We start from the raw sequence: 25,341 nt of genomic DNA on the forward strand, positions 1-25,341 counted from the left end.
GGTAACATGACGTATCATTTAGAATCCACACATGTATTTGTGTTCAGTCATCAAGTTCCTGTGAAAGTTATCAAAATAACAAGTTTATACCAAGCATCAAAACCTGATCATTCCTTCAAAAAATATTGTACGGAAAGCAATCAGCCAATCAGATCACAGAAGCCTGATTAAGTAAGCGCAAAATATAATGTTAATCAAACTTGGTTTAGGTAATAAGTCTACCAAGCAAGTCTCATCAAAATGTGATCAAAGTTATCAGTCAATCAGGTCAAAGCAGCCTCATTAAATATGCATGGAATATGATGATATTCAATATTGAGTGAGGATGGAACCCATTTGTTTATGTAACTAAGCACCAAACCATGCATGAAGGTACATACCAACATTTCAGGTTGTACAGTAAATTGTACTTTGCAACTTAATTTCAGAAGTTAACTTTTTATATTCAGCTGTTTTTTTTTTCTTTGACTCTTTAGTCTTGTGACATTTCAAATCATTTGAATGATTTGAAAACCATCATATAGGATTGACACATACTTTGATCTTGGTTTGATGCCTGGCCCTCGGATGTACAGCGGGACCCTGATGTCAAAGTCGTAAGGCAAACCCTTGCCCTTGATGACACCATACTGGCCCAGATGATAACCGTGGTCAGACGTGTAAATGATGTAGGTATTGTCCAGTTCTCCCAGCATCCAAAGCTCTGTGTAGACCTAGCCGTACACAAGACACATTTATATAATTAATTTTCCATTGTTTGTATGCAAAATTGCGGCTTTCTGATTGATTGAGAGATTTTTTTTTCATACCTCTATGAAAAAATAAATAAATCCAAAAATGGCTTGAAAAAATTTGATGTCACAATACAGCCATTGACGTTGCGTATTGATTTGTGAAAAAGAATCCCTTATAAGATCAGTTAGATTGTACATAAAACATGTTTTAATTTTGAAAATCAATTTCAAAAATTAATTATAAGCGTTGATCTAAATTAATTTTTAGTTTCAAAGGGGTATGAAAAACATTTTGTTTGCAAACTTTTGTAAGAATCCGCTATGCGGATTCATACAGTTTGCAAACAAAATTTTTTTCCATTTAAGCATTGATGTCATTTTTTTTTAGTTTCATTGGGGTATGAAACAAATTTTGTTTGCAAACTGTATGAATCCGCGTAATGGATTCTTACAGAAGTTTGCAAACAAAATTTGTTTTATACCTCGATGAAACTAAAAAACAAGAGGCCCAGAGGGCCTGTATCGCTCACCTGGATTTAAAAATTTTGAATCCTTACCAAAAAGGATGCTACCAGTCAAATATGAGCTGTTTCAGAGAAGAAGTTGTTCATATCAATTTAGCAAAATTGACCCCTTTTGGCCCCACCCCTCAGCCCCCTGGTGGGGTCAACCCTAAAATTTGTAAAATTTTGAATCCCCACCCCATGACCATGCTACCATACAAATGTGAGTGATATCCATTGCTTAGTTTCAGAGAAGAAGTTGTTTATATCAATTTAACCAAATTGACCCTTTTTGGCCCCACCCCTCAGCCCCCTGGGGGTTAGCCCTGTCATTTGTTCAATTTGAATCCTTCACCTAAGGGAATGCTACCAGTGAAATGTTAGAGATATCCATCGGTTAGTTTCAGAAAAAAGTTGTTTATATCAATTCTGCCAAAATGACCCCTTTTGGCCCCGCCTCTCAGCCCCAAGAGAGGTCAGCCCCACCATTTGTACAATTTTGAATCCCGACCCCAAAGGGACGCTCACAGTTAAATATGAGCAATATCTATTGCTTGGTTTCAGAGAAGAAATTGTTCATATCAATTTAGCCAAATTGACCCCTTTTGACCCCGCCCCTCAGGCCCCCGTGGGGTCAGCCTCACCTTTTGTACAATTTTGAATCCCCACCCCAAAGTGATGCTACCAGGCAAATATGAGCGATATCCATTGCTCGGTTTCAGAGAAGAAGTCGTTAATGTCAATATAGCTATATTGACCCTTTTTGACCCTGCCCCTCAGGCCCCCTCGGGGGTCAGCCCCATCATTTGTACAATTTTGAATCCCCACCCCATAGTGATGCTACCAGGCAAATATGAGCGATATCCATTGCTCAGTTTCAGAGGAGAAGTCGTTAATATCAATATAGCTCTATTGACCCTTTTTGGCCCCGCCCCTCAGGCCCCCAGGGGGTTAGCCCCACCATTTGTACAATTTTGAATCCTCACCCCATAGTGATGCTACCAGGCAAATAGGAGCAATATCCTTTGCTTGGTTTCAGAGAAGAAGTCGTTTATATTAATAGAGCCAAATTGACCCCTTTTGGCCCCGCCCCTCAGACCCCTGGGGGGTCAGCCCCACCATTTGTACAATTTTGAGTCCCCACCTCATAGGGATGCTTCTGACCAAATTTGGTCAAATTCTGACCAGTGGTTATGAAGAAGAAGTCAATTGTTGACGGACGGACGGGCGACAGACGGACGACGGACGCTACGGACCAGGTGAGCTAATAATTGACATCAACGCTTATGATTAATTTTTGAAAATGATTTTCTAATTTAAAACATGTTTTATGTACAATTTTACTGGTTTTAAATGGGATTCTTTTTCTCAAATCAATATGCAACGTCAATTGTCGTATTGTGACGTCACATTTTTCGCGGCATTCTCGGAATTTCTTTCATAGAAGAATGAAAAGAATTTTTCGACCAATCACATTTGAGTATTTACCATGAAAACAAAGAAAAATTAATTATACCAAAACGAAACTGGAAAAAAATTGACATCGATGATTAATTAAGTTCAGGCTTAGATTTTCCAATTTGGTATTACATAACATGGAAACATGTTTATCTTTAACACAAACACTTGAATCAAAACTGCTTTTATAAATGCCTGTTTCCTTTATCAAAAAACATGTTCTTCAGGTTGGTAAGTGTGAGTCTGAATAGGGTATATCACAACCAGTGTATGACTTTATCATGACATTCGTCAGACAAAGAGTACAACCAAGTATGCTTGGTATTGCTAAAGCAATACATGTCCCCTACTGGTCCCCGCTAAAAATAGTAAGTGAGCTTGACCTTGACCCGAAAACCCTGAAACTCAAACTTTCACCAACATACCTCGAAGCATTGCTGAGAAAAGTGCAGATAACCGAGTAGATGGACTGACAGACTAACGAGGAGGAAATCTATATTCCCCACAGTTTCACCAGTAGGGGACTAATTACTGAGCCTTGGTCACAGTCCACTGTTCGACAATGGGATGAAAGTGTAACCTCACGATCAGGCAGGCAGTCTGAGGGCCGGATGATATCCGATCTATTCTGTCCCTTATGTTGAAATGGGGTCATAAACATAACTTAAGTGCACCATTATGTAAAATTCTATTGTAAAGTACATTTTTTTGTTTTTTTTTTGTTTTTTTTGACGTCCTATTAACAGCAGGGTCATTTAAGGACGTGTCAGGTTTTGGAGGTGGAGGAAAGCCAGAGTACCTGGAGAAAAACCACCGGCCTATGGTCAGTTCCTGGCAACTGCCCCACGTAGGTTTCGAACTCGCAACCCAGAGGTGGAGGGATAGTGATAAAGTGTCGGTACACCTTAACCACTCGGCCACGGCGGCCCCTAAAGTATGTGACTTTTATAGTTGAAGGTTTAATACAGCTTTAAAAATTCTAATGGTGAAAGTCATTTACCTCATTCAGAGTTTTTTCATACTGAAAACATTACATTTAAGTTTGATAACACTAATTTCCATTTCTAAACAGATTTTTATTGGAAATATAAGCCAGTAAATCTTAAAATTTTTTAAACTTATAAGACCATAAAATTTGAGGCTTTCAATGTAAAGTTGCATAGTCAGCAACTCAAAAACTTACAAAACTGTCCTCGTGTTTCAGGCAATTGTGAATAAATCTCATTGTAAAATAAACAACTTAAAGAATATTGCAGAAGGCAATTTTATTATTCTCCATCTTCTATATGTATACCTTTTCCACAAGGTCGTCCACAGACTGAAGAGTCTGTAGTCTTTTTTGTTGTAAAACGTCAGTAAATTTCTGGTGTATCGGCTCCATTTGTTTGGTGATCTTTAAAAGGTACTGTTTGTCTAGGTTTGGAGCTACGTTCCAGGTAGGTGTCCTGTAAACAAAGGGGAGATAACTTGTATAAACCCATCACAGGATCATAGAATGAAGCATCTTAATCTCCTAGACTAATGCTTCCTGTCATGGGCTGTTTTCGTTTTTGCGGTCCAAACGGTTAGACCACTAGGGACCGGTGTTGTTCGTTTATGAAATAAAGACTGACCTGGTGATTTTATATTGCTTTCAAAGACTACCAAGGCCTGTATTAACATTTGCAGGTCCGTCAAATGTGTTTGAAATATTACATTTTAAAACTGACGAACCGATTTATCGGCATAAACGAACATGCCCGTGGTCACTGCATCAGTGAACAAACTGTTCAAAGGGAGATAATTCAGTTATATAAAAAGTCAGAAATTCTTAAATGAATTAACAAGAGGCCCAGAGGGCCTGTATCGCTCACCTGGATTTCATGAGATATGAAACAAGAATGATGATTAAGTATATTTGTCACTGGTATTGCTATGTCAATATATCATAGGCATTTTATATGGGTACGTGATGATTTGATGTCAAAAAATGCATTAATCCATGAAATAAAATCAACTTTTGGCACAACCCCATAGGGATGCTACCACACAAATGTGAGTGATATCCATTGCTTAGTTTCAGAAAAGAAGTTGTTTAAACCAATTGACCCCTTTTGACCCCGCATTCTGCACCCCGGGGGGAGTGGGGGTCAGTTCCTTCCTTTATAAAATTTTGAATCCCTACCCAGAAGGATGCTACCAGGCAAATATGAGCGATATCTCTTGCTTAGTTTCAGGGAAGAAGCTGTTCATATCAATTCAGCCAAATTGACCCCTCTTGGCCCCGCCCCTCAGGCCCCCGGGGGGTCAGCCTCACCATTTGTACAATTTTGAATGCCCACCCAATAGTGATGCTACCAGGCAAATATGAGCAATATCCATTGCTTGGTTTCAGAGAAGAAGTCGCATATATCAATATAGCCCAATTGACCACATTTGGCCCTGCCCCTCAGGCCCCCGGGGGGTCAGCTCCATCATTTGTACAATTTTTAATCCCCAACCCATAGTGATGCTACCAGGCAAATATAAGCGATATCCATTGCTTGGTTTCAGAGAAGAAGTCGTTTATATTAAGAGAGCCAAATTGACCCCTTTTGGCCCCGGCCCTCAGACCCCTTGGGGGTCAGCCCCACCATTTGTACAATTTTGAATCCCCACTCCATAGGGATGCTACTAGGTAAATATGAGTGATATCCATTGCTTAGTTTCAGAACAGAAGTCGTTTATATCAATTCTGTAAAACTGACCCCTTTTGGCCCCGCCCCTCAGACCCCAGGGGGTCAGCCCCGTCATTTGTACAATTTCAAATTCCTACCCCAAGGTGATGCTACCAGCAAAATATGAGAGATATCCGTTGTTTGGTTCCAGAGAAGAAGTCAATTATATGAATATAGCCCGATTGACCACATTTGGCCCCGCCCCTCAGGCCCCTGGGGGGTCAGTCCTATCATTTGTACAATTTTAAATCCCAACCCCATAGTGATGCTACCAGGCAAATATGAGTGACAGGCATTGCTCGGTTTCAGAGAAGAAGTCGTTTATATCAATATAGCCAGATTGACCACATTCGGCCCCACCCCTCAGGCCCCTGGGGGGTCAGCCCCATCATTTGTACAATTTTAAATCCCAACCCCATAGTGATGCTACCAGGCAAATATGAGTGACAGGCATTGCTCGGTTTCAGAGTAGAAGTCGTTTATATCAATATAGCCAAATTGACCATATTCGGCCCCACCCCTCAGGCCCCTGGGGGGGTCAGCCCCATCATTTGTACAATTTTGAATCCCCACCCCATAATGATGCTACCAGGTAAATATGAGCGATAGCCATTGCTTGGTTTCAGAGAAGAAGTCGTTTATATCAATATAGCCCGATTGACCACATTTGGCCCTGCCCCTCAGGCCCCTGGGGGGTCAGCCCCATCATTTGTACAATTTTGAATCCCCACCCCATAGTGATGCTACCAGGCAAATATGAGTGATAGCCATTGCTTGGTTTCAGAGAAGAAGTCGTTTATATCAATAGCGCAAAAATGACCCCTTTTGGCCCCGCCCCAGAGGCCCCCAGGGGGTCAGCCCCGTCATTTGTACAATTCTGAGTCACCTACCCATAGGCATGCTTCTGACCAAATTTGGTCAAATTCTGATGTGTGGTTATGAAGAAGAAGTCAATTGTTGACGGACGGACGGACGACGGACGACGGACGGACGGACGGACGGACGGACGGACGACGGACGACGGACGCAACGGTATGGCATAAGCTCACCTTGGTCCTTCGGACCAGGTGAGCTAATAAATGAAAAAGTTTCTTTGGGAATATCAGGATTTTGATATTTTAAGTAACTGAATATTTTTCAAAGGGAAGATAAGTCACTCATAAATTCTTGTGCAAGAAAAAAAACATTGCAAGGGGAAATAAATCACTTGATATCATTTCTATCCCTAGTGGGCCAACATAATCTCTTAACTCAATATAGGGTGGCAGGCTTACTTATAGGCAACAAAAATACAATTCCACTTAAATTAAAAATTTACCAAAATGGACGCATTAAAATGACTTACCTATGTAAAGTGTTGTTGTAAAAGAGATGCTGATATTGAGGGGCAGAGTCTTCAGGACCATGTGGTGCCGGGGTACTCAGCACCATCAGTACAGGCCTACAAACAGTTAATGTAAATTTTGTTTATTTACAACAATTGCGAAACAAGTTATATCAACTTATATTAATCACTGTTGTTGGCCTGGATGGAAGAGTGAGAGGTCTTACTGTGGGAGGAAACCAGAGAACCCTGGGAAAACCAAAGTGGTTGGACAGGTGACCCCATACGTTTTGATCGGAAAACAAACCTCCACCGCTCAGGTGATAGGCATGTGTGTTTCCACTGTGCCACCCGACCAACCATACAGTAAGGAGTACATGTATATACAAAGTTAATTTTACAGTATTGTTAACAATGACGGTGTCCATTTGACTAAAATACATAATGAAATTAAATCTACATGAATCTTGTGAAAAGTACAAAATGCTTGTAAGACATAAGACATAAATGCCTCCGCTGCCATTTGACACCACAAACCAGTTTGGTGAGGATCATATCATCAGTTCCTAAAATTAACCAGTTACATTGCTTTGGGACGAGACGGGACGAACATAGGTCTATATGCCAATATAAGTCTATATGTCCCCCTCATTTCATGGCGCGGGCATACAAAAGATAAACAAAATCCTAAATAGGACAATTCCTTTTTGACCATGATGAAGGATAAAAAGTCTTTCAATGATAGTGATATTAATATCGGGTGTAGAAAGTTTTAGTCCCATATGCTTTCATAACAAGCAGGTGAGCTTATAATTTATGAAAGCTTTCATATACATATCAATAGAAAAGTGGTGGGACACTCCCCCTTAAGCTCTGTGTAATAGTCAGCGTGCCTACCTCCGTTTGAAGTATTCCTTGCTTTGTTTTAGGAAGGTCACGCTGTCGTTGGCTATGAGGTCTGTCAAGTAGTCACTGTAGTAGTTGTCGCCGTGCTCCATTTTGTTACCATTAAAGTTGATGGAGTAGTTATAGAAACGGGAGTTACGTACCAGTCCGACCCACTCCCGCCAACCAGGCGGTATATATGAGCCGTTATACTTATTCAGGTATTTACCAAAGTAACCTGAAATTAGCAACAAATCAATGATGTTGATCACTGAAAAAATTCAAGACATTATCATAATTTTTGTTCTCATATATTAGCCTCCATCCCTGGTGCAAAAGTTTAGAACCGCATTTATCCTCAAATAAGACCTCACCCCTAGTGTCAAAGTTTAGTACTGTATTTATCTTCAAATAAGACCTCATCCCTAGTGTCAAAGTTTAGTACTGTATTTATCTTCAAATAAGACCTCATCCCTAGTGTCAAAGTTTAGTACTGTATTTATCCTCATATAAGCCCCCATCCCTAGTGTCAAAGTTTAGAACCGCATTTATCCTAAAATAAGACCTCATCCCTAGTGTCAAAGTTTAGTACTGTATTTATCCTCAAATAAGACCTCATCCCTAGTGTCAAAGTTTAGTACTGTATTTATCCTCAAATAAGACCTCATCCCCTAGTGTCAAAGTTTAGTATTGTATTTATCCTCAAATAAGACCTCATCCCTAGTGTCAAAGTTTAGTACTGTATTTATCCTCAAATAAGACCTCATCCCCTAGTGTCAAAGTTTAGTATTGTATTTATCCTCAAATAAGACCTCATCCCTAGTGTCAAAGTTTAGAACTGCGTTTATCCTCAAATAAGACCTCACCTCTAGTGTCAAAGTTTAGAACCGCATTTATCCTCAAATAAGACCTCACCTCTAGTGTCAAAGTTTAGTACTGTATTTAACCTCAAATAAGACCTCATCCCTAGTGTCAAAGTTTAGTACTGTATTTATCCTCAAATAAGACCTCATCCCTAGTGTCAAAGTTTAGAATTAAAATTATGGGCGGACTTATTTGTGAACCATTTTTACCTTACTATTATAATTGATGACTCTGGAGCCGCAGTGGCCGAGTCATTAAGGTGTCCCGACACTTTATCACTAGCCCTCCACCTCTCGGTTGCGAGTTAGAAACCTACACCTCCAAATCCTGGCACGTCCTTAAATGACCCTGGCTGTTAATAGGACGTTAAACAAAAACAAACCAAACCGACTCTGGAAAAATGAAAAAGGGGCTTATTTGTGGGTAGGGGATTATTTGTGGGTAGGGGATTATTTGTGGGTAGGGAATTATTTGTGGGTAGGGGATTATTTGTGGGTAGGGGATTATTTGTGGGTAGGGGATTATTTGCGGATATATAATGGTACCACAGTGGCTATGCATACCACGTATACTGTAGACACAGATTTTCCAGCGGTAATCTTATCTTAGCAATTTTATGAAAAACTGATTTTGCTAATTGTACAGTTTACAGTGTTTTCTATGGCAAGCATTAATTGTGGCAGAACCAAATCATCATGTTGCTAATCTTTTTGAATTAAGACTTGTGCTGAATTTCGATTGCTCCAAAATACGTACATTTCGAGTATTCTTATTAGTGTCCCACCCTTCATAAATGGTAACCCTTCTTCTTTTCCTCTTTTCATAAGAAACAAATGAGCTGAATTCATTACAATGTAAAACGTACATGTCCAAAACAAAATAATAACCTTATTACAACTCATGATCAGAATGTCCATTAACACTAGCTAGTTAGATTTTGAAATTTATAATAATGACCTACCCGTTTCATCAGTTGTCTTAAATTTAAGGAAGTTCCTCCTTAACTGAAAATATTCCTTAATTTTAAAACGTTTCAGAATTTAATAAAAGTTTATTAACTTAACCTTAAATTTACAACAGGAAAAACATTTGCAGAAGATAAGGACATTTCCTAAACAAAGATTTCCCTTTAGATCTAATAATACTTTCCAAATGAGCATTTTAATGATTTTGATGAAACTGGGGCTTAGATATAAATTTTCAACAAAATACACAAATATCCCCATGGCTGCCAAGTTGTTACATGTAGCTTTTAAAACACAAATGTGCAAGGAAATCAGTGTATATGAAGATACCCCAAAAGGTCATGCAGGCAAATCATATACTTTTTTTATGGGAACTGGTTTGGTTTGGTTTACTTTGTTTAACATCCTATTAACAGCTAATTTAAGGTCATTTAAGGACGTGCCAAGGTTTGGAGGTGGAGGAATGCCGGAGTATTCCGGGGAAAACTACGGCCAACAGTCACTACCAGGCAACTGCCCCATGCGGGTTTCAAACTTGCGACCCAGATGTGGAGGTCTAGTGATAAAGTGTCAGTACAACTTAACCACTCGGCCACCGCGGCCGTTTATCGACAATTATATTCTACATAATGCAACATCTTTACTTAATGAAGGAGTGAAATGTATAGACCCCGTTAACAGTACCAACAGGGGGAAAACAACCGTCCTGGTTCAAGTACCTGTACGATACCCTGCATTGTTAAGGTAGGTAGCGAAGGTGTTTGGTTCGTGATTCTGTATCCAGTATTCCCCCGAACAATTCTCGTTGTTGGTATAAACGTTATGATTATGAGGGTACAGTCCGGTAAGAAATGATGATCGTGATGGACAACACATTGGTGATGCTACAAAAGAGTTGTTGAACTCCAAACCCTGGTCACGCATGATTCTTAGTGTCTTCGGCATGACCTCCATTGACCCTAAAAATGATGAATGTGGTAGAGAGGTTAAAATTAAAATCAAATAAGATTAATATTTGGAACAATGCAATATTCTATTATCTATAAGGCCCTATTTAACTGTTTTGTGTAATATAACAGCATAAGGTAACAATACATTTTTTCGTTACAATTCTTGTGGGTTTACCAAAAGTTTGGAGGAAAAATCATATTTTGTACGAAAATTTTGAAACTTACTTTAATCTTCCATACAACATTTATTTACAAGGTATGTTTTTTGTGCTTTTATCGTATCCAAGAAAGCACTGAAAAGATGCCAAACGGCCTGCATTGCTCACCCAGATATTTCAAAAGTCATGGCAAAATACTCTCCTTGAAGTAATATATTACAAATACCTTGTTACTACTCTTTGACGTCATCTCCCAAAAATAGTTCAAACCAAATCCTTTTATTCTTAATTAAGGAAATAGGACTCAAAAGATTTTGTTGTATTTCTCCTGTTTGGTCCTACCACTTAAGCCCCAAGGGGAGACACATCCACACTTTATGTAACGTTGAATCCTTTTGCCTAATAATGCTCAAGACCAAAGTTCATCAAAATCCATTTAGTCTTTCTGGACTATATTCTGTCATTCGGGCTTAAGTATAAGTCAAAGGATGTACCTCTACTTCCCCTATTGAGCCCTGCCCTATGGCCCAAGGAGAGCCACACATTTTGTTTATTCAAAATTGGATCTCATTTCAGGCCTTTTTTCTCACTGGCTAGGGAAAGGGCCTTTTTGTCTCATTTTGGGAAGAAAATTGGTGAATTGAATTGGGAAAGATTTAAGTAAACTGCAAATTTTAGGAATTTGGCTTAAATATGAAATAATTTCTTTCAATTGGGAAAGCAGCCTATTAATGGTTCCAAAAAAGCCCACAGAAAAAGCCCCACAGAAAAAGCCCACAGAAAAAGCCCTGCATTTGCACAAAAACACTTGAAAACAAATTTCATCAAAATCAATTCCGTCGTTCAGGACTAGTAGGAATTTAAGGGATTTACCTATATTTTCCCTATTGGGCCCCCACTCTAAAGCCCCAGGGCAGCCACACCCTCTGTTTATAAAACATTGGGTCTCTTTTGCATAATAACACTCCAGAACAAATTTCATCAAAATCCATTTAATCATTCAGGAGTGATATATCAGGGATATTTTAAAGGAAATGTTGAACAGATGAAACGACAGATGCATTGACATGGCATTTTTATCAGCTCAAAAGTCTTTCAGACCATTAGCCAGGTGAGAAAAAAACCAGAGCTCATAAAAATAATAAATGTTTTGATGATACTTAATTTTAAAATAACACATGTCTACTAATATTATCTACCCAATAGTATGTCTTGGTCATCAGTCATGATCACGATAATGTTTGGTTTTGTCTGCTTGTTTTTCCTCCGGTTTGGTCGGCGAGGCGTAGAATCAACCCATGCTGTCGCACACCAAGCTAAAATGCCGATGACGATCAACAGGTAGGATACTTGTAGCGATGATGACATCCTGATCGACTTTGTTCTCTAATCCGTTACTTGTTTCTGTTGTTAGTTTCCCATCTGAAAAACACAAAGAGTAAAATATTTAAGAAGAACCAAACAAATTTATGAATGAAAAAATAACATGAATAGCTTTGAATAATAGATATGGTTATAACAGCATGTACTCACACAGACTAAGACCCTGCCTGGTTACAGTGTGTATTTGATAACAATATGGCATATTAACTGCACTTCCTCCATGTATCTCATGAATAGCAACATTCCTGAGTATACATATATATATAAAACATATTGTTTAGCATTACAAAGGATGTACCTGATGACAGAACAATTTGTAAACATGGGGATTGTTCTTACTATACATCTGTTCAGTGCGTCAGTATCCAACTGTGTTACGATGTATCTGTTAAATTTGTAACAAATATATCTGTCAACTGTGTTAAAATATATATGTTAATAATGCTGCAATGTATCTGTTAATTGTGAACAATGTATCTATTAATTGTGTTACAATATGTCTGTTAATTGTTACAATGTATCTGTTAATTGTTACAATGTATCTGTTAATTGTGTTACAATGTACAGAACAACCCGCTTATTTGCATAGCCCTTTTTCCATGACAAAATATGCAAATAACCGGAGTATTCGTATAGGCGGAGTTGGGTTTTGGCCCCTCTTATACACGTGTAGATCGTCAGGTAGGTACTCAAAATGGGCGCTATATGATTGTTTACGTTATTTGCATTAAAAATATATTTGAAAAAAATACATTATTTAAAATATAAGAGTAAATACAAAATACATGGGTTGTTATTCTTTGTAAATGTACAAATATTTGCATACACTTCATCGTTTACTACTTGTCACTCTGAGTCTCTGGGTCAGATATCGGTCATACACGCGTGGGTTGGCACTACGATGTACAATGTCATCGTTTCAATTAATATTCATTATCGTCTCGAGATGCGTTGTGTTCCTGCTATGAGTATATTAGTTGTTTGATCATAGATGATGAACTGCTGAAGCAATAGACTGTCTTAAATGACCGTGACATGTGTATTGTCGTTTGGGTTTGTTTTGGAAAATGGCGCACACACAGAAAGAGTTGTCGTTCATTACACATATGCCCCCACAATGCAACGAGCCTAGAAAACAATCATGGCAATCGCAACCTGCCTCAGCGAGTGTTCAAGTGCACAGAACACAGGTTTGGATCGATGCTATAATAAATAAACAAATCTCATCAAAAGATGCGGCATATAGATATTTTATTCAGTAATTCTTCTGCACATTGCTACTGATATGGTCTAAATAATAACAATGTCGAAATCGATGCATCGAACGTAACCTGTAATGACAAAGTGTGAACCAATGATAAGATAACGTTGTACATCGTGTCGAATCAATAATGTAAGTTAAAACACATTTCATAAAACTTTTATTACGGGAAAATAACAAAAATACCCTAAAATCAATTAAAATTTTTCGATTTTTTGGGAATTTTTATATGCATATAAGCGGGAGTCGGTGTTTTAGTCGATGCAAATACACGGGATTGAAATACAAAGATAAAGAAGAAAAAAATCGGGACCTGAGAATTTTATGCAAATAAGCGGGATATTCAAATAACCGATATGCAAATAAGTGGGCTCCTCTGTATTTGTTAATTGTGTTACAATGTATTTGTTAATTGTATGTGTTACAATGTATCTGTTTATTGTATGTGTTACAATGTATCCATTAATTGTATGTGTTACAATGTATCTGTTAATTGTATGTGTTACAATGTATCTGTTAATTGTATGTGTTACAATGTATCTATTAATTGTATGTGTTACAATGTATCTGTGTGCATGTTTATTGTATGTGTTACAATGTATGTGTTAATTGTATGTGTTACAATGTATGTGTTAATTGTATGTGTTACAATGTATGTGTTAATTGTATGTGTTACAATGTATGTGTTAATTGTATGTGTTACAATGTATGTGTTACAATGTATGTGTTAATTGTATGTGTTACAATATTATATATCTGTTAATTGTATGTGTTACAATGTATCTGTTACTTGTATGTGTTACAATGTATCTGTTTATTGTATGTGTTACAATGTATGTGTTAATTGTATGTGTTACAATGTATGTGTTACAATGTATGTGTTAATTGTATGTGTTACAATGTATGTGTTAATTGTATGTGTTACAAAATATCTGTTAATTGTATGTGTTACAATGTATCTGTTAATTGTATGTGTTACAATGTATCTGTTAATTGTATGTGTTACAATGTATCTGTTAATTGTATGTGTTACAATGTATCTGTTAATTGTATGTGTTACAATGTATCCATTAAGTGTATGTGTTACAATGTATCTGTTAAGTGTATGTGTTACAATGTATCTGTTAAGTGTATGTGTTACAATGTATCTGTTAAGTGTATGTGTTACAATGTATCTGTTAATTGTATGTGTTACAATGTATGTGTTAATTGTATGTGTTACAATGTATGTGTTACAATGTATGTGTTAATTGTATGTGTTACAATGTATCTGTTAATTGTATGTGTTACAATGTATCTGTTAATTGTATGTGTTACAATGTATATGTTAATTGTATGTGTTACAATGTATCTGTTAATTGTATGTGTTACAAAATATCTGTTAATTGTATGTGTTACAATGTATCTGTTAATTGTATGTGTTACAATGTATCTGTTAATTGTATGTGTTACAATGTATCTGTTAATTGTATGTGTTACAATGTATCTGTTAATTGTATGTGTTACAATGTATCTATTAATTGTATGTGTTACAATGTATCTATTAATTGTGTTACAATGTATCTGTTAATTGCATTATAATGTATCTCTTGTATTATGATGTATATGTATGTGTTTATTGTATGCGGTACAATTAATGTATGTGTTAATTGTATGCGTTACAATGTATCTGTTAATTGTATGTGTTTCTTTTGTTGTGATGTATCCATTGTGTTACGAAGTATCTGTCAAGTATTTTGCAACCTTCTGATAATTCAGACTTTTCAATTCTTTTTTTTTTTGCTTCTTTTTCTCATGAACTACCAAATGTTTACTAATTATTCCTTATACCTTGTAAAGATAGGTAAAATAAAAAAATGTTTGAAGTACAATTCTTTCCCCCACCTCCAAAACCTGGCATGTCCTTAAATGACCCTGGCTGTTAATAGGAAGTTAAACAAAAACAAACCAAACCAAACCAAAATATGGGCCATCGAAATTCAGGTAACTACGTACTTTATTCAGGTAACTACGTACTTTATTCAGGTAACTATGTACTTTATTCAGGTAACTACTTTAAAGTGATTATAGCTAAATTTCTATAATCATGAAAAAAAAAATCTTATCAATATATATATAGTGAAAAAGGTTTAAGATATTGTGAGACACGAACCTGTACAGGACATTTTTTTCTGTAAAAATGTTTTTGGGTATTAAAACACTTTACCTCCATTGATATTAGTGAGCAATATAATGCTACACGAAGACAAAGTTGAATAGAATCACATGGCTCTGAGTGACAATTTAAGTCAGCACAGCACACTGCTAGCACATATATGCATTCTTGTATCAGGACCTATCAAATTAGTTGTTATTATTTTGCACTGATTTAGGTATCTAAAATAGAAGATTGCAGACACTTTTAATTTTCGTAATGAAGCGAAAGTCTTATTTTTCTTTATATACTATTTAAAAATATTAGGCCTCAGATAATATTATGTAATTATTTTCCATCTGTAATTTTTACAGTTAAATATAGTCATTTTGAATCTTAATGACGATCTTGTAAACATATAAGTTATCATTAGAGCAAATTACATTTTTATAGAATGACATGGATAAAGGCCAACAGGTACAGGATAATATTTGAATGATAAAAAATCTGGTCCCATAATGTACAATGCTCTGACCACACTGAATTTTTAACATCAAAGAATTATTTTATGCAATATCATGAGACCATGATTGTGATATTTTTTCATTCAATACAAATCGGCATTCACACATATCGTATTCCCCATGTTTAAATGATTGCTATCATGACCAGTATTAAATTAGACTCACAGAGACGCTAGGCGTCAAACATCTATAGTGATGCCTATCAAACTTATTCGATATATTACACCTGCAACCTGCATATATTCAGCAATACAATATGGCTATCTTTATTAAAGATGGATGTTGATCAAATATTTCAAAATGAACTTCAAACGACACTGATTGCAGTCGAATAAAATAAAAACTGATCTAGAAGATAACATCTTTTTTTAAGCCTGTCATTGTATTTTGCATGCTTGTGCCCCTTGGGGGTCAGAGTCACCATTTATGCAAAATCTGTTCCCCTTCCCCAAGGATGTTCCTGACTAAATTGGGTTCAAATCCTTTCATAACTTTATGACTAGTAGCGATTTAAAAGAATTACCTCTATTTCCCCTATGAGGCCCCGCAAATTTGGCCCCTCGGGGGTCAGAGTCACCATTTATGCAAAATCTGATCCCCTTCCGCCAAGGATGTTTCTGACTAAATTGGGTTCAAATCCTTTCATAACTTTATGACTAGTAGGGATTTAAAGGAATTGCCTCAATTTCCCCTATTGGGCCCCGCCCCTCAGGCCCCTTGGGGGTCAGAGTCACCATTTATGCAAAATCTGATCCCCTTCCGCCAAGGATGTTTCTAACCAAATTTGGTCAAAATCCAATAAGAACTTTTTGACTAGTAGCGATTTGAAGCAAATGTTGACGGACGATGCACGATGCACGACGGACGGACGACGCACCATGGCATAAGCTCACCGGACCTTCGGTCCAGGTGAGCTAAAAATTTGAAAGGTGAACAATTAAAGCTATAAGTAATCAATGTATAGAAGTCTTAGTGAGTCCATGACTAAAAGCTTATCATTTGTGAATTTAAAGTACAATCTAGATCAGCATTCCTGTTTGGAAATGTAAGTTTGCGAAATGAAACTTTTGCGAAATGAAACATTTGCAAAATGTAAGTGATTTAGAGTCTATGATATATGGGGCACATCATATTACCTAGGGCAGAAAATCAATTTGCTTGCATTTTCTCTCCAATAAATTGCAGAAGAACAGATTTCAGAAACAGATGGTTCCCATGAGTGCCATATCAAAACCCTTATATAATATATGTAAAACACCACCATTCTGCCAATTACAGTCCCCAACAGACGGGAAACTATATTTGCCAAGAATTCATAGATGATGAAGTTATTTGTGTTGGAACTTATTCTACACATTGAATGTTTGACAGACCCACACATTCAGATATTCACAGCAATTGCATTTTGTGATATTAATGTAAATGAATTCAGTGATATCACTAATTGAAGAAGTTGATATAATAGAGTTCAATGCAATAATTAACTTAAGTGAACCCAAACCCACATGAAGATGTTCCAGTGACATGTAGTATATATATCGAAGACAATCTTTGTCTTTGATGCAGGTCAAAGTTCAAAATGTAGGTCACAGTGACCTACTTTTGGTAATTGACACCACCTTAGCTACAGGTGAATGTCGCTGATGCCCCAAGTATGAGGTTTTAGTGATAAGATATTGATAAGGTCTGCAAGAGAGCCCACGTCCTGGACAATTGTTAAGAATTAAAAGTTCAAAAGGAATTAATTTAAGAAGACAGACAGACAGAATCAATGCAAAACAAAAGTCACCTCCCCCTGTTCTTGTAGGGGACAAATAAGGGTTTTTTGGGCCCTAGTGGTTCTTTCAGAACTATACATTTTTAATAGTTTTTATTATTTTGATTTAAGATAAAGTGAGAAAAGACTGAATTTAAGGGCAGATGGACAGAAAAAAGCAATACATGCATAATAGTTACCTCCCTCTGTTCCAGTAGGGGGTTCATATAAAATCAGGCTTTTCTACAAAAAATTATCATTATTTTTTTCAAACTGTTTAAATTTTTACAGTTTAAACAAAATCTTACAGGTAGAAGGATGTATTTTTCATGCAAACTGTAACCAAGATTATAATTTTCTCTATAAAACTTTAATATCGCCTTAAAATTGGACATAGAAATAAATCATCCTGGTAAAAAAAAATAAAAAATTCTGATTTGCTGTGTGAAATTTTTGTGATTAATAATTACATTTATCATATCTTACAAACAGAATCCATGATTGAAAATATAAAACCTTGCATAAAATATATCATTAAAGAAACTGGACCAGCTGTTTTATACATATTTCAAGATCTGAATATTGACATTTCAAGATCTGAATATTGACATTTTCTGGATAATGTAAGTGATATTTACCATCAGAATTGGGATTTTGAAAATTGCACGAGTCACTCCAGCCTTTACAAATGATATGTATTCATTTTTTCAAGGTGGAATATTAAACTTAACTTTGTACAACTCACATTTATTGCAATTTTGTGATTAATCTAATTTTAGTGTTTGTTGTTTTGCACCAAAGATGAAAAGCCACATAATTATATAACATCATCAAGATAATTACTGGTATGTAAAGAATTAATTAATCTTCACTGAACCTTCTTAATGAATTTCTTCTTTTGTCAATGATAACTGTAATCCTAATTCAATGTAGTATGTCATTTTCTCTCATATCTCGCCATGTTGGATTAAGATAGCTTTGTAAGATAAATCTATCTAACATAGCATTTCACGCGCGCGGAGTAATTTGCTTTCAAGGGGGACACCTCTTACAATGTTGTGTGCTTGTGTTTACATCCGACAATCATTAGATTTATTATATCGTGGGTGTTGGTTTTGAAACGTTGGATTTAACTATAAAAATACACACATTCTGAGATAAATATATATCATATAAGCAATAAACCAATAGGCTACACGGTTAAACTTAGACTCATTTTCATCTGAACAAAAATATAACTCTGTTACAGAAGACTAGGCCTACAGGCCTGTCGTAACAGTTACAGTACAGTACAGACTGGCCTACCGTACAACAGGTTTGTCATTTGCCATTAAAAACATGCAAACACACACAATCACCTGGCAATGATAGGAAGTTGAACAAGAGGCCCAACGGGCCTTAACGGTCACCTGAGATTTGAAATATTTCAGTTAATTTAATTGACCCTTTTTGGCCCCACCCATCAGTCCTTGGGGTCAGTCGGGGCCAACATGTGCATATTAAGCTGTCATCCCTTGCTGATAATTTTAAGAAAGTTAAAATGAATTCCAATAGACAATATAAAACAAATGATTGTCAAAGATATGAATTCCCTATATAAACTATCGCAAAGTTTACCCTCTCCCAAGGGGCAAATGTGAAACCCCAGGGTCATGAAATTCACAATTCAAGTAAAACACCATAAAACCATTCCTTCTATGAAAAGTTTTTGATTCTATCTTATATAGGTATTGAGAATAAGATTTTGAAATTTCAGTCAATTTGACACTTTTTAGCCCTGCCCGTCAGCCCCTGGGGGTCAGTCAGGGCCAACATATGTGTACTATCAAACTGTTATCCAACGCTGATGATGTTAACCAGGTTTGAATAAATTCCAATACAAATCCAACAAATAATAGCCAAAAATGTGATTTCCCTATATAAACTATAGTTAAGTTTATCCCCTCCCCAGGGGCAAAATGCGAGACCCCTGTGTCATTAAATTCAAAATTTTGGTAAAGCACCATAAGACCCTTCCATCTATGGAGATTTTTTTATTCTACCAAATATGAGAGTAGAGAAAAAGCCTCGGGTTTCACCACATTTTGTGACCCCTCGGGTGGAATATCCCTATCCTACATATACACATATGAAGGAGTCTTATACATTTTAATATTCAACTATTTTATCATTCTATACTGCATTTCAGCATGGAAATGTTTTTTTATACGATCCACAGAAACACAATGTACATTTTTGGTGAGAATTAAGGAGCCTATATCATTGTCCACACTTTTGTTACACTTGGTATGACCAAAGTTTTGTTTTGTATGAATTGAAGATCCATAGGAGATTAGACGGATTGTAAGTTTTAAACTCAATACGTCTGATCGGTCCAAATCTATTTGCAAATAAAATATATTTAAATCAAATAGGGTTTAATTTTCTGTAAAAACTTAAAAGAAACCAGATTTCACATAATATAGAGTCAAACAGGTGTTGATATTAACCAATACTTGATATTAAGAGGAGTCCACTGAAGCATGGACCAATCGTTTAAGACCACATACTACGTCAGAGTGATCAACATTTTATGAATAATTTTTGTTGGGTCTAATTTTCTGTAAAAAATTTGTATAATATAAAATAAACCAAATTATTTCATATAATATAGAATCGGACAGTTAGGTGTTGTTTGATATTAACCAATACTTGATATTAAGTGGAATCCACAGAACCATTCATTAGCCCACAGGAGTGTGCTATCAACAATTTTATCAAAGGATTGCTGAAACTATCGTAGCTATAGGGTTATACCTTTACTTCAATAACAAGACATTTGGACATAATTAGAGAAGAAAAACAGTGGGATAGGTTGATTTGTGTAAACAACCTTTAACCGAATGAACTCAGATAATTGTTAAAAGTTCATCTCGGTATTGGTGAATATTTGTCTATAGTAGAGTTTTGGCACCTGTACTCCCAAGACTTCCGTAAGTTAACACCTGACAGTCCATCAGAGTCAATGAGCTGTATATCTAGAGAGATAACAAATCAAATGATAATAAAAATATGTTTTAAAGGTCAAACTATGCAGCAACCACCTGTCAGAAATTGTTGTTCCAGTCAAATCATTCACCCTGGCTATATATTGGACGGTGCACTCTCCAGGGTGGTGTTCAAAATCTGACCTTTACTATAAACAAACCTTGTAGCTGAATCTTCTATCTGCATGAGTATAATGTAGTCTAGTTTGGGTAAGCTTTGAAGGTGGGTGAGTGTCTTTAAGGACATATCTATATGTCACAACCACGGCCAGTTGATACAGGGATTTAGAAAGAAGGGTACCGAGCTCGAGTCAAACCCTGTATCAAGCAGTCACCCAAGGGACCGACAGAAATTTGCTGAGGACAGCTGGTGGCTGCTTATAAAAACCTGAGAAACTCACAACTAGGGCCAGATTTTCGTGACCACTGGCCACGTTAATCAGGTGACCGCTTCTTTAAGGTGACCGTTGGAGCAGGTTTGACTGTATTTTCTTACTTAGATGTCTGAAAATATCAGGATGTATATATGTTTGAGGTGGCCACAGAGCTGTCTGTTGTCTATAGCATATGATTAACCAGTAAATACACAGAGGAAAGAAGGACATTTTTACTTAGATGTTGGAAAATAACAGGATGTATGTATGTTGTCTAGTTCAGTGTGGCCACGAAGCTGCCTATCAATTAAGATGTCTATGTAAAACAATTTGATACAGAAAAGAAGGATATTTTTTCAAAGATTCTGAAAATTCCTTGATGAAGGGATTTAGTTTTTGTTAGGGTATGCGTATGTATGTGATTTAGTTGGGGAGGGGGATAAACTGTCTGTAAGGATTGTCAGATATGGGAAAGGAAGGCTGATAAGGGGAGGATTATCAGGTGCTATCAAGTTGTACTCTAACTTACCACTCAACCTGGCTGCTCGTAGTACAATAATATGCTTCATTTAAAATAACAACCCTATACCCTCGGAATGCTCCCAGCACAGAAGGATCACAGAGCCAAAAAATGAGGAAAATTTCAAAAGAGTGTACGGCTAAAGAATTCACTGTTCATCCAAAAATGCTTTCTTGTGATACATGTAACTACCTAACAAGAATTCCAATGCTTGTGAATTACATAAAAACTGTATAAAACATGCAAAGATAGGTAAAGAATTTAAATCACCATTCTCAATCTGCACTTTTTTATTCACATCTGCCTCAGGTGGTTTTGATGCACAGTTTCACACATTTATAACATCAATCACTCTTGGTAACAAATTCCCGAATAGTCTGCTTTTCATTCCCTGGCAACCGTAGTTTCAGCCCATTCGCTTAGCTTATCCAGAGAGGAAGACTTTTTCACAGGAATTAAGAACAGGTCATATTTTTCTATATCAATAATGATTTTAGATATCTTTATGTTATACAGTTTATTCTATTCTTGGAATTTTTTTTTTTTACATTATATATTATTGACGACCATATTAGTGTTATAAATTCTGTCCATCACTATGAATTGTATAGTGCTTTTTCTAAGACTCTATATCATATAATTTCTTAACCATGCAAATTCACAAATACTTGTCATAGCAATGATTAGTGGGTGGTAGCAATTTCAACATAATTTATCTACTGTTCTGAGAATTTCATCACAGAGAATCGATCTCACTCTTATCTATGTCATACATATGGTGAATTGGTGATGCTTTGATGAGGGGAGGGAGGGGACTTTTCTCCACAGAGAAAATTGAAAAAAGCCATTTCACCTGATGATGTTTGGATAACGAGATGGGATTTCTCTACAGAGAAATTAGCTATCATAGAGAACTCCTCTCACTCTTATCCCTCTTAACAACTTTCTTCTTCCTAATGTCTCCCTTGACAACGCCTCACTTTTGGCCTTTAGTTGAGCGTTCGCCGCTGTGAGGAAGGTTTTGGGTTCTGTCCCCTAGCCGAGACATACCAGAGTCTTTAAAAATGGTAGTTGCTGCTCCTGCTTAGCGCTCAGCATATTAGGAGTGGGACGACTGGTTCGCCCGTTGTCAGTATAATGTGACCGGATGGGGTGTGCTGCTGGGTGTCTTCGGCAGTATGCTTTAGTGAGGTAGCACTATAAATCGGCAAAATTTCCGGCCTATCACAAGGAGACATAACACGAACATACCGTAGCCTCCCAAAACACACATACGCACTCACATGCATGTTGCACGCACGGGAGGCCGTCCTTGAATGACCTTGGATGTTGATAGGACGTTAAACAAAATAAACCAAACCAAATCACTCTTATCCATGTCACATGGTGATGCTTTGATGAGGAGATCGAGGGAGAAGGGAAAACTTTCTCTAAACTACTGAGAATTAATGCTGAGAACAGCATTTCACATGATGATAATTGGATGGTGAGGGGGATTTCTCTAGAGATATTTTACTACTGCTTGAGACAATAGCTTCAGGCATTACAATGATATTGTAAGCGTGTTGATAGTTGATTCTGCAATATATCATCGTAAATAGGCTCTCTTATAAATTGAATGATAATTTTTATTAGTGTGATATTTTGTTTTAAAAAATATTAATATTTAATGCAATATCCATGTACCTTAATTGCCACATACTAGTTTTCTGATATATTCATGACATCGGTCTTAAAACCTCGGGCAACAATGTTTAACCGTCTTCCTCGACTGACAGAAGCTGGGCGCACTAATTGATTAATTGCTTGAATGAAATGTTTTCCAAATCATGCTTTCTATCCATTTAATCTGATTACATCTAAGTGACAGGCCACAAAATTAGTTACATGAATCATTCAACTTGCTTAACATGAGCGGATCTAAATCAGTGTAAAGCACAGATTGTCATGTGAAATTCTGCAAATTGAAATTACAATTGAAAAAAACAACAACTTAAATTTGGAATTCATTTTTAACAAAGTACATTTGTGCATGTTAGTAACACTGTAAACTGTTATTTCATGATCTTTAAGAGGATCAAATCATCATGAATGTTCAAAAGCCTGAAAGTTTGTTTGAGAACTAATAAGTTTTAAATTATCTGAACAAGAGGCCCAATGGGCTTGTATCGCTCACCTGGCTCTACAGCAACTTTGAAGTTGATTGAGGGCATTTCTACAGATACTATGCTTAACACCTCTTTATTCAAATATCATAGTAAGCTAGGTTTATTCATATTAATAAATGTTCTAGTCCTTCATTCCAGCATTCTATTGGCCTAATATCAGGTCTCGGAGGCTCTTGGCTATCGCAAAATTATTGTTTACAGATTTAAGCCGATTTCACCCCTGTGACCTTAAATGTAGGTCAACGTCATTTATTTGAACAAACTTTGTAGCCCTTCACCCCAGCATGCTACAGGCCCAATATCAAGTCCTTGGGCCTCTTGGTTATTGAGAAGAAGTTGTTTGAAGATTATAGCCTATTTGACCCATGTGACCTTGAATGAAGGTCAAGGTCATTTATTTGAACAAACTTTGTAGCCCTTCATCCCAGCATGCTACAGGCCCAATATCAAGTCCCTGGGCCTCTTGGTTATTGAGAAGAAGTCGTTTGAATATTATAGCCTGTTTGACCCATGTGACCTTGAATGAAGGTCAAGGTCATTTATTTTAACAAACTTTGTAGCCCTTCACTCCAGTATGCTACAGGCCCAATATCAAGTCCCTGGGCCTCTTGGTTATTGAGAAGATGTCGTTTGAAGATTATAGCCTGTTTGACCCATGTGACCTTGAATGAATGTCAAAGTCATTTATTTGAACAAACTTTGTAGCCCTTCATCCCAGCATGCTACAGGCCCAATATCAAGTCCCTGGGCCTCTTGGTTATTGAGAAGAAGTTGTTTGAAGATTATAACCTATTTGACCCATGTGACCTTGAATGAAGGTCAAGGTCATTTATTTTAACAAACTTTGTAGCCCTTCACTCCAGCATGCTACAGGCCCAATATCAAGTCCCTGGGCCTCTTGGTTATTGAGAAGAAGTCGTTTGAAGATTATAGCCTGTTTGACCCATGTGACCTTGAATGAATGTCAAAGTCATTTATTTGAACAAACTTTGTAGCCCTTCATCCCAGCATGCTACAGGCCCAATATCAAGTCCCTGGGCCTCTTGGTTATTGAGAAGAAGTTGTTTGAAGATTATAGCCTATTTGACCCATGTGACCTTGAATGAAGGTCAAGGTCATTTATTTGAACAAAATTGGTAGCCCTTCACCCCAGTATGCTACAGGCCCAATATGAAGTTCCTGTGCCTCTTGGTTATTGAGAAGAAGTTGTTTAAATGAAAAAGTTGACGCCGGACGGCCGGACAGACAGACGGACGGACGACGGACGCCGCACCATGGCATAAGCTCACTTGCCCTTCGGGCAGGTGAGCTAAAAACAAGGATATTAATTTGAACAAACAGTAGCCCTTCATTCCAACATGCTACAGGCCAAATATCAGATCTCTGGTTATTGAGAAGAAGGTTGTTTTTTTTTAAGAATTTTGCATATTTGACCCTGTGACCTTGAATGTGGGTCAAAGTCATTCAACTGAACAAACTTGCAGCTCTTCACCCCAACATACTACAGGTGCAATATCAGGTATCTGGGCCTTTCACTTATTGAGAAGGGGTCGCGATAGCTCAGACAGTAGAGCGCAGGCCACATTATTCAAATCTCAGGTGACCATGAAGATCTGTGGTGCATCAGGTTCGATTCTCCTTAATGTGTTGATTTGGCA

At 36.9% G+C, this 25,341-nt stretch overlaps 1 protein-coding gene across 1 annotated transcript in view; it reads right to left on the reverse strand.

The window, feature by feature from the left end:
* The window catches only part of LOC117317159 (putative extracellular sulfatase Sulf-1 homolog), a 105,641-nt gene that overhangs the window by 32,045 nt on the left and 48,255 nt on the right, over positions 1 to 25,341 (reverse strand). Inside the window, 6 exon segments of the mRNA XM_033871959.1 lie at positions 538 to 713; positions 3,990 to 4,140; positions 6,737 to 6,832; positions 7,613 to 7,838; positions 10,149 to 10,388; positions 11,737 to 11,959. Coding sequence (XP_033727850.1) covers positions 538 to 713; positions 3,990 to 4,140; positions 6,737 to 6,832; positions 7,613 to 7,838; positions 10,149 to 10,388; positions 11,737 to 11,905 — 1,058 coding nt within the window. The 5' untranslated portion in view covers positions 11,906 to 11,959.

The sequence above is a fragment of the Pecten maximus genome, chromosome 18, assembly GCF_902652985.1.
Source record: "Pecten maximus chromosome 18, xPecMax1.1, whole genome shotgun sequence".
NCBI lineage: Eukaryota > Metazoa > Mollusca > Bivalvia > Pectinida > Pectinidae > Pecten > Pecten maximus.